Source organism: Tyto alba, unplaced genomic scaffold (assembly GCF_018691265.1).
Source record: "Tyto alba isolate M040663 unplaced genomic scaffold, T.alba_DEE_v4.0 Super-Scaffold_41, whole genome shotgun sequence".
Taxonomy (NCBI): Eukaryota; Metazoa; Chordata; class Aves; order Strigiformes; family Tytonidae; genus Tyto; species Tyto alba.
This window is the reverse complement of record NW_024881317.1, coordinates 13,370,419-13,388,500: the sequence shown is the minus strand read 5'-3', so window position 1 is coordinate 13,388,500 and position 18,082 is coordinate 13,370,419. Positions and strand designations below refer to the sequence as shown.

General features: G+C 35.3%; 1 protein-coding gene and 2 long non-coding RNA genes across 7 annotated transcripts in view; 2 read left to right on the top strand and 1 right to left on the bottom strand.

The window, feature by feature from the left end:
- The window catches only part of DMXL2 (Dmx like 2), a 54,166-nt gene that overhangs the window by 15,301 nt on the left and 20,783 nt on the right, over nucleotides 1–18,082 (bottom strand). For all 4 annotated transcript variants that reach the window (XM_042803763.1, XM_042803765.1, XM_042803764.1 and 1 more), the window contains exons 13-27: nucleotides 16,471–16,592; nucleotides 15,303–15,392; nucleotides 14,357–14,474; nucleotides 13,492–13,611; nucleotides 12,794–13,021; nucleotides 10,384–12,063; nucleotides 9,972–10,082; nucleotides 9,221–9,390; nucleotides 7,803–7,900; nucleotides 7,478–7,643; nucleotides 6,240–6,504; nucleotides 4,395–5,494; nucleotides 3,092–3,283; nucleotides 1,419–1,495; nucleotides 612–742 (exon numbers count right to left, since the gene is read on the bottom strand). In XM_042803763.1, the coding sequence (XP_042659697.1) occupies nucleotides 612–742; nucleotides 1,419–1,495; nucleotides 3,092–3,283; nucleotides 4,395–5,494; nucleotides 6,240–6,504; nucleotides 7,478–7,643; nucleotides 7,803–7,900; nucleotides 9,221–9,390; nucleotides 9,972–10,082; nucleotides 10,384–12,063; nucleotides 12,794–13,021; nucleotides 13,492–13,611; nucleotides 14,357–14,474; nucleotides 15,303–15,392; nucleotides 16,471–16,592 (4,668 nt within the window). The remainder of the gene's footprint in view (nucleotides 1–611; nucleotides 743–1,418; nucleotides 1,496–3,091; nucleotides 3,284–4,394; nucleotides 5,495–6,239; nucleotides 6,505–7,477; nucleotides 7,644–7,802; nucleotides 7,901–9,220; nucleotides 9,391–9,971; nucleotides 10,083–10,383; nucleotides 12,064–12,793; nucleotides 13,022–13,491; nucleotides 13,612–14,356; nucleotides 14,475–15,302; nucleotides 15,393–16,470; nucleotides 16,593–18,082) is intronic.
- LOC116959162 lies at nucleotides 1,074–11,794 on the top strand. Of its 2 annotated transcripts, none has more exons than XR_004405700.1 (5): nucleotides 1,074–1,188; nucleotides 3,374–3,441; nucleotides 10,415–10,540; nucleotides 10,681–10,829; nucleotides 11,687–11,794. It is a non-coding gene; the product is annotated as an uncharacterized LOC116959162 (long non-coding RNA). The 2 variants fall into 2 exon arrangements; XR_004405701.1 differs by lacking the exon at nucleotides 1,074–1,188 and adding an exon at nucleotides 1,983–2,094.
- LOC116959161 overlaps nucleotides 11,813–18,082 on the top strand; it is a 21,189-nt gene continuing 14,919 nt past the window's right edge. Inside the window, exons 1-2 of the long non-coding RNA XR_004405699.2 lie at nucleotides 11,813–11,920; nucleotides 12,833–12,976. This is a non-coding gene — a long non-coding RNA (uncharacterized LOC116959161). The remainder of the gene's footprint in view (nucleotides 11,921–12,832; nucleotides 12,977–18,082) is intronic.

Below are 18,082 nucleotides of genomic sequence, written 5' to 3'. Positions count from 1 at the left end.
AAAAAAGGAAATGTTTCACTTCTACATTTTATGTTAAACATATACTGATAGCCACATGATACTTTTATTCAGATGAAACATACTATTAATATTTTTCTTAAAATCATAAAGACCAAAACTTTAAAAAGCCTTCTTGGGTCTGGGGCGTCTGTGTTGCCCCTCCCTGCAAATACTATGGGCCGTTCAGCTTGCCTATGAAATTCCTGCACTGTTTCCACAGCTGACCTCAAAAGACTACATTTATGCTTGTACATTGGGAGTAGTTGTTTTGACAGCTATACCAAGTAAAGCATAGATGTAAGATAGTACTGAAGAAATAGCTTTGCTAGGGGGTGAGGCAGACTGAAGGGAAACATTTTAGGATGACCAATAATCAGCTTACTGAGTTTATCCTAAAGATCATGGTCTCTTCTTCAAGCAAGATGTTTACTGCATAGAAAGTTTATTTTTATTTGTTTTGATGGGTGAAAAAGTTAAAGCTGTTATTAATTTGAGACCTAAATCAGAAATGATTAACCATCATTTCATCCATCGAATCACAGGACAGTGAAATAATTTTAAAATGTGGAGCTGGTCTAGTGGTGCTAATAGTAAGAGTATTTTTGTCTCACCAGGCCACTGAGCAGGAGCTGAGTTTGGAGTTGCATGCTCTTCAATACTTTCTGTCCTCAGTCTGCGTCGATCACTCAAAAGCAGTCCTTGATAAACCATCCCTGTAAACTGATTCGCTTCTGTTTGACTGCTAAATAAAAATTATTTTTTTTCTGATGAGAAAGTATTTTAGAATATTTTTGCAATAAAGTACAGTGTATATATACATGCATCTCATTTTAATCAGAAAATGCAACATTTAAAATTCTATAGGAGTAAGTCAAGAATTTTATAATTTCATGGTGTACAAAATAATTTTTTTTATTGAAACTTGAAATGTTTCCATGTGGCAATATCAATTTTAATATGTTATGTGTGTAGCTCCAGATATGAAAAAGTATTTTTCAAAAATTTTAATATATTTGTTCTGAAGAATTTTAAAAAATCTTTTTAGGGCATTCTCTTCCAATTCCAGTTTGAAATAAAAGCTGCCTGAAACCTGACTTCAGTTAGGCTCAAGTGTTTGCTCTGCACCCCTGTTCAACATCGAATGTGCTGTGGAAAACAGCAGTCAAGTATTTTTCAGAAGCTTCTCAAGTAAGAGTGACACCAGATTTTCCTATTATTTATTGAAAAAAATCTGAATGATTGTTGTAATTTTATCTGTGTAAAACTGATCTGACATATCAACACTAGCAATGTGTAAACTGTGTAAGTATCTATACCCATACAGTTACTTAATCCCTTTTTTAGATGCATGAAGAATTTCCATTTTGGATACACAAAGTACTCCAAACGTAGGACTGTAAGAAAACTTCCATTTTTACCTGTAGCTGTGGCTGTCACAGAGTGCTTGATAAATAGATGCAGAAAGTGAAGCAGCTAAAGAATGAAGTGTGTACACCTAAAATAAAAAGAGCCAATAAGTCTTGTATAAAACGTGAGAAAACTACAATTCTTTCTAAACAGCACTGGAAATGTGTTATGCGGGATTGTCTTAGTTTTAAATCAAGTGCAGGAAACAGTAAATGAATGTTACTTGAAGTTTACAATACAGTACTTTGAAAATCACAACTGTTCAAGATCATTTGGTTGCAGCCAAAACCTCCTAATATTATATCAATTTAATTAACTTTATTCTAAAATAGAACTGACTCAATGAATGAGAATACTGAAGGAGTGATTAAGTATGTCCTGTTATGATAATGAATTTGATAGAATGGTTCCTGGAAGCCGTATTATATAACATCGCAGTTCAATGTCGTAGTAGTTGCTCATTATGCATAAAATACAAAAGTTTGTGTAATCACAGTATGATTGTTTTATCTACAATATCTTTTTTACCTCAGTTATGTGCTTATAAATTTCCAAAAGTCTCCAGAAGTAAGAAGAATAAAACTCCGTTATTGCCTCACAATGCAATAGAAATACTCTAGTTCTTAAACAGAAGAAATGCAAGGATTTCTTGGAAAGTCCGATGAAATCCACAGTGTGAAGAAAATGGTACTGTCAAACTGTTAAAGATGTAAACTTTTTTAAACCCACCCTGTGTTAATTTCCATCTTTTCCTACTATCTTTCCATTTAATCAAATTCTAGACTTTAGATTAAAGCTGTGAATTATCTCAAAAGTTGTTTTGCAGTTAGGAGGTCTCAGCTCTTTCTGAATTCTTTTTTAAAAGAAAATATACGTGAAGTATGAGTTTTTAGAGTAAGAAAGATGCTTGCTGTAGTGTAATGCAGGATTGAAAAGGAGTCAACTGATATAAGACAGAAAATGAGATGTAAATAAGCTTGGGTTACAGTTTTAGAAACTTAACTGCATTGCAGTGGGACAACTCAGTTTTCTATTTTCTCCCTACTTTCGTTTAGTCAATAGAAATTCAAATTAATTTAATGATTAGGAATACTGATCTAAATGTACAAAATACTGATATAGCTTCTTACTAATTAACTGTGCCATAGTCTCAGGATCTTTGGCTTTTTCCCCCCCTCTATTTACCAAATCTGAACAGAATTTATTCACCCTGAGTATGAAATCAGATAAAGTAATTCACCACAATTCCTTAAAAACCAATATACTTGAGGAAATTCGCACCAGATTAAGGTTCATAATATCTATATTAATAGAAGGTTATAACATAACTTACAGTCTCCCTTTTCTACTTTCACTAATCTCCCTACAGGATTTGACCAGAATGATAATAATTGGTTAACATACATGATCATGTTGTTCAAAGAACCAAGAATTCAGTGTTTTAGTGAACATTCACATTTAGAATAGTTTCCTGAGAATTACTAGAATTTGGATGAAAGGGAACAAACCAGATTCAAAAAGATGTCAGAAAGCAAGTGGTTAACTAGCATTTTCAGTTCACCAGATTTAAGGGAGAAGGTCAGTATTGTGAAAGGGTAAGCGTTGAAAAGTTAAGTCAAACACCACATTTTATTTTTCACATGCTCACTCCCCATTTTAGCATTTCCTGAAAGCTTTGCATTACCTTGACATCTTCAATATTAGGATGTGGCGGTGATTTCATCTGCACAATAGTGTAAAGAATATCATGGATGTGGTTGTTTAAATACAGAACAGGGTTAGCTATCACAGTTTTTGTGGATGCTATGCTTGCAGAAAGCAACGGTAGCGTTGTGGGTAATGGAAGTGGAGACTGAAGTTGTTTTACAGTAGTTTCCTGTTTAAAAGAAAAGATTGTATTTAAAATTATTGCTTTGGGAAAAAAAAAATTAAAAAACGGTAATTTAACATTGTAATTTTTTTCCAGGGTTATTTATCCTCTTCCACTGCTGTCTACTCAGTATGGACAAGATTTTACCATGACTGATGTCAAAAGTAAGTTCTCATTTACTATAACAATTCAAATCAGACCTGATAGCCAAGTTTGTGGGAACACTTTTTGATTTAGTGCAGGACGGGTATTTTTATGTAATTCATTAGGAAGCGTTGGGATTTTCTATTAAGAAACACTAACTAAAATGCACTTGCAGTAGTATAAATTGACATAATACTCACTGGACTGAGTTTAATAACAAAAGTAAAATTTGGACTAATCTGGATTTCTGAAGTGGAAATGAACAGAAATATATATATTTTTTTAATTCTTAAAAGTATGTGCTAAGCCTAGTACCACCAAAACTTTTGTTTACTGCTCCTATTTGAAATGTGAGAAATCTAGGACTAGAGCAAGTTAAACAACTTGTCCACTATCAGATTATCTGCTGCAGCTCAGGTTAGTCATTAACATTTTCTGGATAAGATCTCATTTTGTAAGAAATAAATGTAGAAAATCCCATAATATATTAAAAGGGACCACCACTCTATCTGACTTGGTATTATTTATTGAGTCTTGCAGCCACGATCCCATTCCTTGTAGCTCCCTTGCATGACTTGCAGAGGTGTAGGGAATGAGATTTTGTTGTATTTCAGCAACTGTGAATTTAATTTATTATATAGGTACCCAGAATATTGTGATCAAATTTATAATTTAATTAGAATACACATATATGCTGCAGCTGTAATATAAACAGCAACATTTATATTCCATAATTATAGGGAGCCTAATCCTCAATGTCATATAACAGATTCTTAAGAACCAAATAATCAGGATGTGAAAAGCAGCACATTTAAATACTTCTTTCTCCAAGAACATTAAAATTATTATTAAAATTAAAATTATGACTTGCAGACATAAGCAGCATCTATCTAGGCACAAACTTCAGCATTTGACAAAACTGACAGTCCAAAACTGTTCACACTCGTGAACAGAAATTAGTTGAATTTTTTACCTGCTGTGACTCTTGCAGCAAGAACTTCAACTCCATTCTTACAGATGCTAAACCGCCACCTTGTGCCCCATGAAGACTACAATAACTTAGAAAAACTCTTAGAAGAGCTTGATTCTTCTGCAACCACCACTTTCGTCTTTCAGCGTGTTCTCGTTTTGCTTGTAACCTACGTCGTTCTATCTGGTGCCGCTCATATGAACCAATGTCTGGCTTATCCATAATGTCATCATGATCAAGTAGATCCCCATTTACTTTGGTATATGTTTTACAATAGTCTTTGCCCCCTGCATCATGGTTGCATATTTCATGCATAGCAGCAATCTCTTTTTCAAGCCAGTTGTACAGCTGAAATCTGAGCTTTCCTCCATCTACTTCATAACCTGTAGCCAAAGTCCTCAGTTCAGTCATAAGGATCTTCAAACAGGCTCTGAACTTCAGTTGTTCAGCAATAACATCAACCTCAGTGTCTCCTGCATCAGAAATTTCCCCATGTGATGTTTGTGGGATGTTGGTGTCTGAGGTTCTCTCATCATCATCTCCATTCTTAGAATCAGTTTCTGAGTTTTTCATCATTATACCAACATCCTTGTCCTCTTCATCTGACCCATTTTTGTCTTCACCCCAATCAAGAGTAAGGGGCTCATCATCAAATTTTACTGCTGGTTGACTCCAGTCAAATTGTGCTGAAGATTCAACAGTATTCTCCAAAGCAAAGGAAGTTGAAATTGGCTTTGACCAGTCTATATCACCACTTGCAACACCATCCCTTAGGGTCCTGGAATCTGAAACACCAGCCTGTATTGGAGGACTAGATGAATCTTTCTCTGCAGCTACAGTAAACTTTTTTCTTACTTTTGGAATTTTGGAAAGGACTTCAAGAGCTAGTACAGGGCAGCCAACTTTAAAATGAGCATTTGCAGTAGTGAAGAATAGTTTTCTTTCTATTAGATTAATTTTATCAACAAAGCTTTTCTCAGTTTTTAGACCTAAGGTGGCCAAAGTCCCTTCTGGTGAGCTGAAGTATCTTCGGATGAGCAAAGGATGGGTCCGAAGATAATTGTAAAAACTGAATACCACAGGATTGCACGACTTGACGATAACTAAGGAATTAAACAGATATGACATCTATTGAAAACAGCTTTAAAATGGTATTACTCTGTTTTGCAATATTTCCTGCATTACAGAGATTTGTCAAAACACAAAAATAGAGTTGTGGGTCTAGTTGCCAAAACAAAATGAAAGGATTACTTATTCCCCACAAAAAGATTAAAGGTATGAGCTGGATGAATAGAAAGATACTAAATTCTCTCATTTGCCTCACTGTTATAGTCCACTCAGCTAAGCCTAAAAAAAGCAGAGAAGATCAGCCATGCAGAGATTTCCTCAAGTGAGGGAATATATCACAGAAACCTAGGTAGCCTCCTGTCACTTAACATTAGTCTTAGAAGAGAAAGGATAGGGAATCCTGCTAGAACACTGCTAATTCCTAGAAGCAAGAATGAGAATTTAAGTCCATTGGAATAAAGACTAGCCAGCATTCAGTAGTAGAGAGGTATTGTAGGGAAGTACCAAACAAAGAAGGCCCCCCTGAGCTTATCTGACAGCAGACTTAAGCTTGGTATTGGGGGGTTGGAGACAAGTCCTTGGAAAAAGTTTGTTTGTTTGTTTGTTTTAATTTTTTAAATTTTTTTTTAAGTAGAAATTGAGCAGGCCAGTACATAAGTCAATTAATGATTTCATCATAATGGCATCTCAGGAGAAGGGACTGCAAACATACATAAAAAGTATTTCTCCTCTACTTTGTCTCAGTAAGTTTGTCCCATCAGATGAATGCTTTTCCCTTACCTGGGTTTTCATCATCATCTTTAGGTGTTTGTTCCAATAACGTGTCTAGTGCTCTAGTGTAATCTTTCATTATCCAGTATGCAATGCTTCTCAGAAATGGATCGTAATGCAATTTAGTACAACTGAATCCAGCTCCATCCTTAGAGCAACCCAAAATCTTTTCATAGAGAATGGAGGTGTATGTGACAGAGGTTTCAAACTCTGATTCATATAAACGAGCAATAACCATAGCCAACTGGATGTCTTCCATTTTCTCAAGACAAACCTATGTTAAGAGGTGAGAAAAAGGTTGCTTTACGAGGGAAAGGTAGTTTTTTAAAATAACAATGAAGTGAATAGCAACGTATGTTTACATAACAGATATTTTTTTTCTCATCATACCTGTTCTTTGAAGTATATATTCATCTTTGGGTCAAAAATGTGGTAATATGTATTTAAGTTACATATTTTCCTCCATGTTTGGAAAGAGGTGTACTTTCTTCTATTTCAGGAATTATGGTAAGTGCAGCAGTACACCAGCATGTCAAAAATTAATATGGCAGGAGATAAAGATGTTTATTTTTATTCTTAGTATAATAAATATAACTTCTAAGTTTAGTGTTAATACATCACTGGTAAGGTATTCTTCACACTGTCTCATCTGCAGAATTAGATCTCTGAGGAAAATCCTTTACGTTCTCAGGTAAAGGCAAACACACTGTATATAGATAGGCAGCATCAGTAAAGGTTCTCTAAGTCCAATTCTCTCCTGAGAGGTACTGCTTTGGTTATGATCCTTCTTACAGCTCTTGCCTCCCTTGTAGCAGGCAACATCACAGCTCCACTAAAAAGAGATCCTAGGACTGCTTCAGAAGAGAACTCTGACCTTTTTTCACTTAGTGTTGTAACAACAGGTCATGCAGAATAGCTGGAGGCTGAACAGAGTGCTACAACTTAACTGTGCTGATCACACAGAAAGTTTTGCCAGAAGGGTCATGACTGATATGCCTAAGAGTGCTTCTACTGAGGACTAATGTATCTGAGCGATGATTCTGGCCTTCAGATCAGCTTCCAAGCTGCTTTTCACAGTAGCATGGAAGTAAATGGTACATCTGCAGGGCATGAGGTGGTTGTGTGTGGACATACCATACCATTTGTGCTGCCACAATTTGTGAAAACATCAGCAGAGAACAGCTTGTAAGGATGCAGTTATATAGGTCAAATTAGAAACCGAAACTTAATTTCTCAAAAATCAATACCTCAATAGCATCTTTCAGTGAACCTGCTAGCAAGAAAAATGCAGCTGATTGTTCAAAGCGTTGTTTTCCCAACAGAGCGAAAGCATTTTTTAAAGCAGCTTTGCGCCATCTATCTTCACTGAAGTTGTGGCTGAAAAAGGCAGTCATCTTTTCATCATGTTGGGACCTGCATAAATAAATGCAATATATACAACTACTTACTATATAACCTTAGCATACATTCACTTGAAAAACATTTTAAATTAATTTCTAAACCTGAATGAGTTCTGCTTTGCATTTCTGGTTCAGTTAAGATTTAATCAAACTTACAGTGAGCAGAACTCACCTAAACAGACCCCACACCACTGCCTTTTTCTTCATAGCAAGGTAAAAAAGGGCAGCATCTAAGGCATCATTGTTCCTCTGGAATGAAGCTTTTGCAACCTGTAGTAAACAAAACCTACTATTATTACTGAAAATACAAGGCTGCTTTTAGCTAAATAACATATGTTTTCTGTCAGGGAGGATGGTCTAGGTGACCGTATTATATCTACAAAGCAACAGTAATTTCTGTCAGATTGTTTTACTCATGTGACAGCTCTCGTTACACTGTAAATGTTCTTAAGAATCAGCAAAACAGCACTACTGCAGATATTAACCCCTCTCAACCACAAAGGACATTACAAATGTGCGAATAAAAATATTTTCTTTAAAAGTGTTACAAAAGTGTTACTCGTGCTATTAGGTGTAATTCCTCTTGCAATCCATTACGTACATATACTTGAGGTAATGAAACTATTTCTTTAATGAACGCTGTTTGGTGTTTCTATAAGACTCAGATGTAATTGCATTGGATTTAGAATACTAGGATCATTAACTTTTGGTCCTGGATTCTTTGAGTACCTTGTAACTTTTAAAAATGTATTTTTACAACAGATAACTCAGAAATTTAGTAAACCATTAAGTACTTCTGTTCCACAGACATTTCAGAGATTGCATAACTTATTGTAATTCAAAGCAAAAGCTACTAATTATACAAATCCATCAAACTTCAAGTTACAAGCAAGCTGAAATTCTTATTAAAGTAAGGATTTGAATCTCATTAGTAGCTATGGGAAATAGTTTTAGATATTATCTCAGAAATATATTGCATTTAATCCATTATTAAACCTCCCATAAGAAAACTGCGTGCAAATGAGATTTGATGTTATTTTGGTTTTACATAATAGAGGCGCATATTTATATAAACCAGTAATTTTTGCAACTCTTCTGAAGAGTAAAACCTGCATTTATTTCTATTGTTACTCCATTACAAAAAATACATTTTCAAAAAGACCCTTTAGATAGTATTTATGAATATTTTTAGATATATTTACTTCTTAAATAAAACCCACTACTGAACTCAAAGCATAATTCCCTGTTCAATCTACAGATATATATTGTCTCCTATATCTGAAAACAAGATTCTTCATAAAAAAAAAAGAGTACGTAATATGATCTTTAACATACTGTAAAATATGTGGAGGTGAAAATTAGGTGCTTCAGGAATGTTTTTTCCCTAGATCAATTGTATTGTACCTTACTATTAAATAACAAAATTTGTAAAACCAGGACTGCCACTATCAGTTGACACAGAAAAAACTAGTTACGTAGTTTCCGGCTGGGCAGGAGTAGAAAGGAATCTGCTATACACAAGTCACCATGTGTATCTGTTAAGACATACCTAACAGCACATAACTATAACTTGTAAGCAATAAGAAGTACCTTCTCAATGCACCTTCGGAGTGTGTTGATATTCCTGACCCACCAACCGATACCCATAGCTCTTAACTCAGACCATTGTGGGTCTCCCTTCTGGATAGCAGGAATCATATTGATCAACTCCTCCTCAGCTTCAGAATGAAAAGCCCATGCAAAATGGCAAGTAGATAGGCCTAAACAATAACATAAGATAATAAAATTCAGAAGATTAAGACTTCTTAATAAGCAAATGGAATATGTCAGAGATGCAAAGTGTGATCTCTAACCCAAGAGTTAGGTAGATCTGAGAGAGACTGTTTCCCTCAACAGGAAGCAGAGCTGCTAAAGGAACAGCTGAAATATCTTTTTGCTCACTAGGGATGTCCTCTCCTTAGTGCTTCTTCCATCCTTTTCCAGTACCCTTCATATACGTACTAGAGTTCTATGGTGAAGGACTGAAGAAAAAATACTCTGTTATCACAGAGGCAGACCCATTCTGGGACAGAAACCTTTCTGTCTGCTGTTTAGGTGGTAAATGCTTTTTTTCCCTGTATTTCACAACAACGATTACTCAGATTATAATCTTTTTGCTATTCACAGTGCATGTAGGGAAGCCTATACTAAGCCTCTGCAAGATATGAGCCCTAATGGAATTGATATAATCTAAAATGAATATGCAGATAATAGAAATATTGTAATATTATAAATCAAGCATAACCAGATTCTGTCAGCTCAAGTAGATCAAATGAAAGCAATACTTCACACTAAGAATTACCTTGGTGAAGCAGCTGAACTCGATACAGAGGTGGGAGTGATGTCAGAAGGCAGGTGTGCAAGCGCATAGCCAACAAATACCGTAAGCCACATTCATCTAAGGTGTCTCTTCCTGTGAAATATAAAATACTGACTTTTGAACGTGCAGATGACTTCAAGAGGCATATATACAACTTATCATACACAGTGTGTGAGGAATGTATGTTTCTAAACTTACTGAGAACCTGAAATACAAGTTATTCATTATGTATGAAATATAGAGAGTTATATTTAAGTGTTTTTCTTTCTTACTGCGTCTAATCTGAATAACTGATGCTAGCTTTTAGCTTTGTTATCCCAAAATACCCAAGGACTAAGTTTACCTTTGCTCAGAAGAACAACAAAGTTAATTCAATAATACGTCAGTTACTAACCTGAGTAATTCTTATCTCTGTTCTCATCTAGTTCAGTGCTTGTCATGGCCACAGTATCTGCCAAAGCTACAAGGAACATCTGCTCCAGTCGAGTGAGGCCTGGCAGACTTGAGTGCATCAGGTGGCTTGAAAGGACACTAGCATGTTCTCGGCCAAAGTAAGTTGGACCGTACTGTGACAGATTAATAACTTTGGATTTACTCTCCCTCTTTTCAGGCTCAAAATCAATGAAGTCTTCGGTTGTAACAGGCTGAATCTGAAACAGATCTGAGTACTGATCCTCTGTTTTTCCCTTAGCATGATCTTCAGAGCCCTGAGGTATTTTAGACGTTTCTTCAGAAACATAAGTGGCATCTTGATCTGCAGCAAGCAGTGCATATAGTGGCAGTGGGGGAATTGAGTCTATCTCTGTGTAGTCTCGAGTACCATCTTTTCCAGCTGTGATGGTATCCTTTGCAGTACTACCACTTACACTAATGGTACGAGAAAGATGGCGTTTAGGACCAGTTCCTTCTCCAGCTTCTGTGTCTTTAACTATTGCAACTTCTCCTGCAATACATTTAACTAAATGTGATAGAATGGCTTTGGCTCGGCGAACTTTACCCAGATCCATAAGTTCTAGTAACTGGGTTGGATGATACTGGGGTAGAGTAGGTGAAAGAACATGAGCAGCTTCAAAAAGGCCACCATCCTGAATTACAGTTGGAGCGCCAAAAACATCATCCACAATACCTGCCCCATCAATTACACTGGTCTTCTTTGCTATCAAGCTTGTTTTGAGTGGATCTTGTGTTGTTGAGTCTTCAGCAGTAAAAACTTCACTATCCCCATCACCAAACTTGACAGCGTGTTTCCACTGGGCATATACATGCATTTCACAGTCCATTCCCACTACCAGTATACCATCTCTCACCCAGGACAGTGAAACAGGCAGTGAAGGAGTGCCATCTACAGATGATACCAAATCAATTGATCTAAGCAACACCCACTTTGACTTTATACCTTGTTTTATGCTACCACCTAGTGGTAAAGTAATGACAGCTACTCCCTCTTTGCTGCTAGTTTGATCTGTTACAATTCCCGAAAGTCTTCCGTACATGAAGATGTTGGCACCAACTCCAACTGTCAATATATGTGAACCATCTTCTTTTGATACCCAGTCCAAATGCACCAAATGCTTGATACTGGGCACCAAGTATTTGTCTTTATTCAAAAAAGCATCTGATTTACTGTAAACAAATAAATTACTATCTACACTGACCCTTGAATCAAGGACGCTTCCAACCTTAACTAAATCATCCAGATGAATTGTCTGTTCCAAAACCCATTCTGATCCTCCTGTGGACTCACATTCAAGTATACAAACATGCATGGAAAATTCTTTGGAAACAAAACCATTATGCTGTATGGGTTGTTTGTATGCTACTGCAAGACGTCCTGTGTAAGAACAGCTAACAGCAACTGGCCTTCCTACTATGCTCACTGTACTGCTGTTGTCTTCTCCTTCATCATTCATTAAAGGCCATTTTCTCCAATGGTATGTTTCTCTTTCTTCATTTTTGCTGTTTAGGTCTGTCTCTATAGTACATCTCCAGAACCGCACTCTGTTGTCTGAACATGATGTCACTATCAAATAAGGTGCAAGGCAGACTGGGTATATTGATGAAGAACTCAGGTGACCTGAAGTTAGAACAAACATATTTACTTTTAGTAATAGAAAGTAGAATACCTATATGAATAAGGGAGACATAACACTGTCTAACTACTGATAGAGAACTTTACAACATATTTTTTTAATTTGGAGTCAGATAAGGGCAAATGTATTAAGACTGGTAACAGTCTTGCAGCTTGAACATTACTAATCATGTTCATTTATGGTCACTATTCAAAGAAGATAAGCTGGTACTGAACTAATTCAGAGTAGGGTTGTTGGAATAATGAGAGGAATACAAAGACTTAATCAGATGAGATTGAGGAAGTTAAGATTAGGTTCATAGAGCCTACCAAAATGAAACCTAAGAGGGAAAAAAAAAAAAAAGACAGGACAGACACGCACAGACAGACATACATTAGAAGGTGTAAGTGCATCAGGTAAAAAAAGCACTATACACCCAACACATTAATGCTGGCAGATGAACAAGTGAGTATAAATTGTTCATTATCAAAATCAACACTAGAAGTTAAGTCTCCACCTATTAGAGCAGTAAGTTTCAGGAACAGCTTTCCTGTGGGGACTTGATACATTTATGAAAGGGTAACATCATATGGACACAATGATTTGAGAGTGCCTTTTTAGTCCTGTGTTCCCTGTGTCAGTAAACCGTAATGTGGTAGGCTGAGGAGATATAATCCTATAAACTAGAAGGTAAATTAGTGGACCAACTGGATAGAAAAAATATGTTAAATTTACCTGCTGAAGGAGTTGCTCTTATTACTTCTACACCAACAGGAAGATCCAGAGGTTGGCTATACACAAGTCTGGAGCTCAGAATGAGTTTACTAGCAGTCTGAAGATTAGCAATTGATGAAGATCGTGGAATGGGACTTATGCCAGGTGATATATCTGGAGAGGAATTCACAGTCTTTTGCTCAGGTACACTAAGCTTATTCTCTGACAAAGTAACTTCAGTTGGTTTTGCTAGATAAAAAAAAAATGCCACCATTGTTAAAAAAATTGTTTGTAAGTAAGGACAAAGCACGAATATCATATAATCAGATTTATTTATTTTAGCAGTGCTTAAGTTACATAGAAAATTATGACATGCACAGGCTGTATTAGTTTTACTGCATGCTGTGAATATTCGTTTTAAGACACCCATAACATTTTGAAATACTGACAGTTTAAAATAAAGAATCCAGTACTTAAGTACATTATTCACCCTACCAACAAATTTTTATATTTCTATTGGTATAGAATGCAACCAATGTTTATAAGGAATCTTACTGCTTTTACTGCATGGACAAATTATTCTGAAGAGTCCTGACTTTGAGGCTTCTGCTTGACAAAGGCAACACAATTTGTTTTAAAATAAACCACCAAGCTTTAAGTTTTATTTAAAATAATATGAAAGAAATGTCTGTCTCTATGAAAATTAGACACTCACTCACCTAAACAGGCTTGCACGGATTTGAGATGAAGATGCCACATCTGAAGAACAGAGCAGCCATTACTGTCTTTTTCAATTACTACCAGGTAGAACTTTTCTGAGAAAGGTGGTGGACGATACCCTGTAATTTAAACATCTTATAACTATCATGAAGTTTATGTTCAACATAATTTTCAGTAAGACTCTAAAAATTATTGATAAACCCCCCCTGTTTTCTTGTTTGAAAGAAATTGCTTGCTTGTAAAACAAAGTATTCAAACAGTACTATTTATAACATTTTTATAATTGACATTTTGTTTGCTCATGGCTACAGAAGAATTATGAAAATTAAGAGACAGACTGACTTACATATAACCTGAGTTATTGGTGGCAAATCTAATTTATTGGATATATTTGCCTTCCCAGTCATTGGAACTATTTTGCAATTGTAGACTCTTTTCCACCTGCTTACTTTATTCTTTTTTCTTTTAAAGTTTTAAGTCTACTACTAAATTCCCCAGTTACTTTCTATTGTATTAACTTGGAAGTCAGATATATTCACCTTATCATCTGGAACTATATATTGATGCAGAAAATACACTTCTGTTCTATTTTGTACACATTTTTATATATAACATACAGCATTTTGAAAAATTTACTTTATCATATAAAGTTTAAAAGTTTCACTCTAAGCAAATTAGAGTACCTTTGTTTAATACTATTACCATGTAAACAACAATTCATATGAGCAACATGAAATAGCCATTTTACTGAATTCTACAGATTATCATTAAAAAGGAAACTAGCATATGCAGCCTAGATTTCAGCATTCTTTAAGAACATTTTTGGTACCTACTTCATTCCTATTAGTTATTTTTATGCTATACCTTGTGATGGCTGGAAAAATATCTCAGTTTCCTTCCTTTCCATGTCCTCCTTATGTGGTTTGTACCCCAAAATGAAGTCTTCTTGAAAGACATGAAGCAGTTGTGTGTTTGAGCCACACTGAAACATTAAGCAATAGTTATGCTTCCAGAACAGTATAGCAACATTTTGCACTAATAGTATTATTTCTTTTGTGCAATCTAGCTACCAATGAGGATCGCTGTCATCTATAATATTGAAAATTATTTTATTGCATCAGAAAAATGAAATATTTTCCTCTTATATTAAGAATAGCATATTCTGAAACTTATTGTTTGTATATTCAAATAATTTCACTGAGATCTACGATGCTAGATGAATTCTGTAATAATATTTTTGCTGCAGTTATTGACAGATGAATTAGTATCTGATTGTTTTTTATTTCTTTGGGTGTTGAATAAATGACAGGGGCAAAACCACTTAGACTTTTATCTCTCATGAGTGGGAAGATGTGTCTGCTGTGAATTGCTTGGGAAATCTAGAAAAGGGAATGAATTGCAGATTTTCCTCCTCTTGGATAGCTAAACAGCTGTCCTTCCTCAGAGCAACAGATTTCTTTGCAGTCCCTCCACCTCTCTACAAAGGAGGCTGCTGGCAGTGAAATCCCTTCCTGCAGGCAGGGAAAAATATATCCCCCAAAGACAGTGATGGCAAAGTTTCCATGTTGCAAAACACCCTCTTTTTCCAGATAAACTTGGAGAGTATTCCCCATATTCATCTATAAAAGTCCTAGAAAAATATTTTGTAAATCTCAACTTAAAATTTAAGATTCAAAGAATTCAATGCAATCTTTATAACCATAGGAAAATGTCACGTCTTTTACCTCTTTTTAACAGATCGGGTTAATTAACAGACAAAGCCATTAAACACCGTTTTGTGATACCCTTAAAGAGTTAACCATTTATTTACTTTGTTAGTTATTGCATCGAGTTCAATAATGCATCCTGGCCGAGCAGTAGATTGTTGGCTCACAATGTTAAACACTTCCCCAATAAGTTTCTGAAACAGAGCAAAATAAGAAGAGTTAGTATATTTTTCCTTCAGACAGAAAGAAATTACAGTCATTTACAATAAACTGGTGCTTTAATTTTCCTTGTTTGCATAAACTGTAACAGACTTCTTTCTGTTGTCATTTTGGCACATACAAATAACGCGTTTAACAAGACATTTGCACTGTTTAGAGTCTGCATCTATTTATGGGAATAGCACACCAGTTTTTATGGAAACTAAATGTTGTTTATTTAAAGATTTATCCTTTCATAACATAACTTAGTACATGTGCCATGAGAAACTCAAATATACTGCTTCACTTTTGTTTAAAGCTTCAGGTTTTGTCACAACAAGTAAAAAAATAAATCAGTACAGGTTATATATAAACTGAAGACTCTTGATTTTTGCTGGAATGTTCACAATCATTGCTCCTAGAAGAGACTCCTCAGACTGATTTGAATACTAACAGGCTCTGTCTTGCAGGATAGCTTATAAAATAACAGAAGAATGGGGAAAAAAAAAAAAAAAAAAAGATGTGCTGGTTTATATAATAGCGCAAAGTCAGGCTTTACTTTGCTTAAAGTCACAGAAATGAAAGATAAATATGGATAAAAAGCTTGCTTATTACAGAAAAAATAAGAGCTAATATTACCCTTAGCAATAACCTGCTGATTCCCTCCTATCCTGCCATCTCTGCCCTTTCTCATATATAGAGGTAACTTAGGTGGATACACCTAAGTTGCTTTTCTGTCTTCACCCTCCCACTTGCTTAACTCCCCTTTTGAGAAGACAAAGGAAGAAATCCAATTTTTCCTTTCCCCACTTGCTACAGGTTGGGGACACTTGTCAGGGAAATTATGTTTCAGTCCAGCCACTTCTAGTAGTAATAGCTGCACTTCTGTATGCTAATGTTTACAGACAGCTGCAAAACATGTAATTATGCAAGGTATAATGCATAAGATCCTATACACTGAATGGCAAAAAAATTACACAGAACTAACTGAAGACAAGCCACTGGAGGGTGAAAAAATATTACCTTAACTAGTTTTATTTCAATACTTTCAAACGATTGCTACATAAAACTTACAGATGATTCAGGGTCAGATAATTCATCCAGAAGTTTTCGTGCATCTACAACAGCTTGATAGAGCCTCAGGTTTTTGCCGTCAGATGCAACAAAGCAAGCACTAGCAGAGTTGCAGTATGTACCTAATAGAAAACATGAAAATTTCATAGTTAAATAAAAAAATGGTAGTCAAATGGCATCAGATAGTCTATTACAATCCACTTCACAATATCTGAATATGTTTCTAACATAAAGCTTTCATAAACGACTGAAGCAAAATAAGCTAAGCAAATGTGTGCATTAAAACACCATTATATGAACTTTGAAATAACTCCCTTTCTGCTCATTCATGTAACAAACTCCTCATAGAAGTTGAATAATCTAAGCAGAATTCATGTATGTTTACAAACATTGTTCACAGATGCTAAAACCAGTTAGTTAGTACATCTAAGGGAACACTGCCATTCGTTAAAATGGTTATATTGTCTTCATTGTCACCTATACTGAAGTGCTCAGAAGGGCTAATTCTAGCTTCCCTAGGTCGTCAAAGACAATTTAGAGGAGGAGTCTAAGGTAAACTGATCAGAAAAGCTGTATTAGCTATAGCTTTTTTCCTTATTTACTATCTCTAGGATCTTTGGATAAAATTAACCCCTATGAATATTCCCTTCTACCCTCCAGTTAAAAGTGCAGATACAGAAGTGGAGGGAGAAATATACGTGCAGTAGTGAATAATATATGAAAAAAATGTAACAGTGTCTTTTCTACTTTTCTGCAGTATATAGAACAGGCTTGACACAAGGTTTTCTATTCTGATCTACGTTTTCCTCTTACATTATAAGAGGGAAGCAGCTATTTATTTGTGTTTAGAAGACTTTGTGGGATTCAGACAGCACAGGATGTTACTATGTGAGCAGAGAAAATAGATTTATTTTATTTTAAATCAAAGATAAGTTATACATTTATTAAGCATATTTAGGATTTTTGAGGTTGAACATCTTTGACACCCACTTAATAATTGCATAATAAAATAACCTGGCATTATTAGTATAAAATTAAATGTTACATCCACAGCACGAATTATGTTTTTAGTACTGTATACAAAGATGACAATTACTACAACAGTATCTTTATGATAATTCAAAAATAAGTATTTGAGTGGCTGAATAGAGCCACATTTGTAGAGACAATTCTCCTAACTGCAATAGAAAGCCCTAAAATTAAATACAAAAACTGAAGAATTGTCCTAGGACATTATACATCAGACGTCGTACTGCCTGACCTCTGAAAAAGTATTGTTTACCATTCTGTAAGGTTAATGTAGTCTATTTAAAAATATTCCGTGTTCTAACTGGCTTTTGTAGATGACTGATGGTCTGAAGAATTTCAGTATTGTTTCAAGATCTTCAAAGCAGAGTTCTTAGCCAGCATGTTAAAAGATTCTGATACTGTAAATTTTGGCTGAAAATCTTGCCCAGTAATTCAGATGTTTGAGTGGTTCAACCCACTGCCTCTGGCAGCTGCATGTGGCCAACAATCCAGATGCCCAAGCCACCAGAACATCTGCATTATTAATACCATGTCAATGCAGAGAACATTCAATGAAGCTGCCCAAAGCACTGAGGAAAGGGAT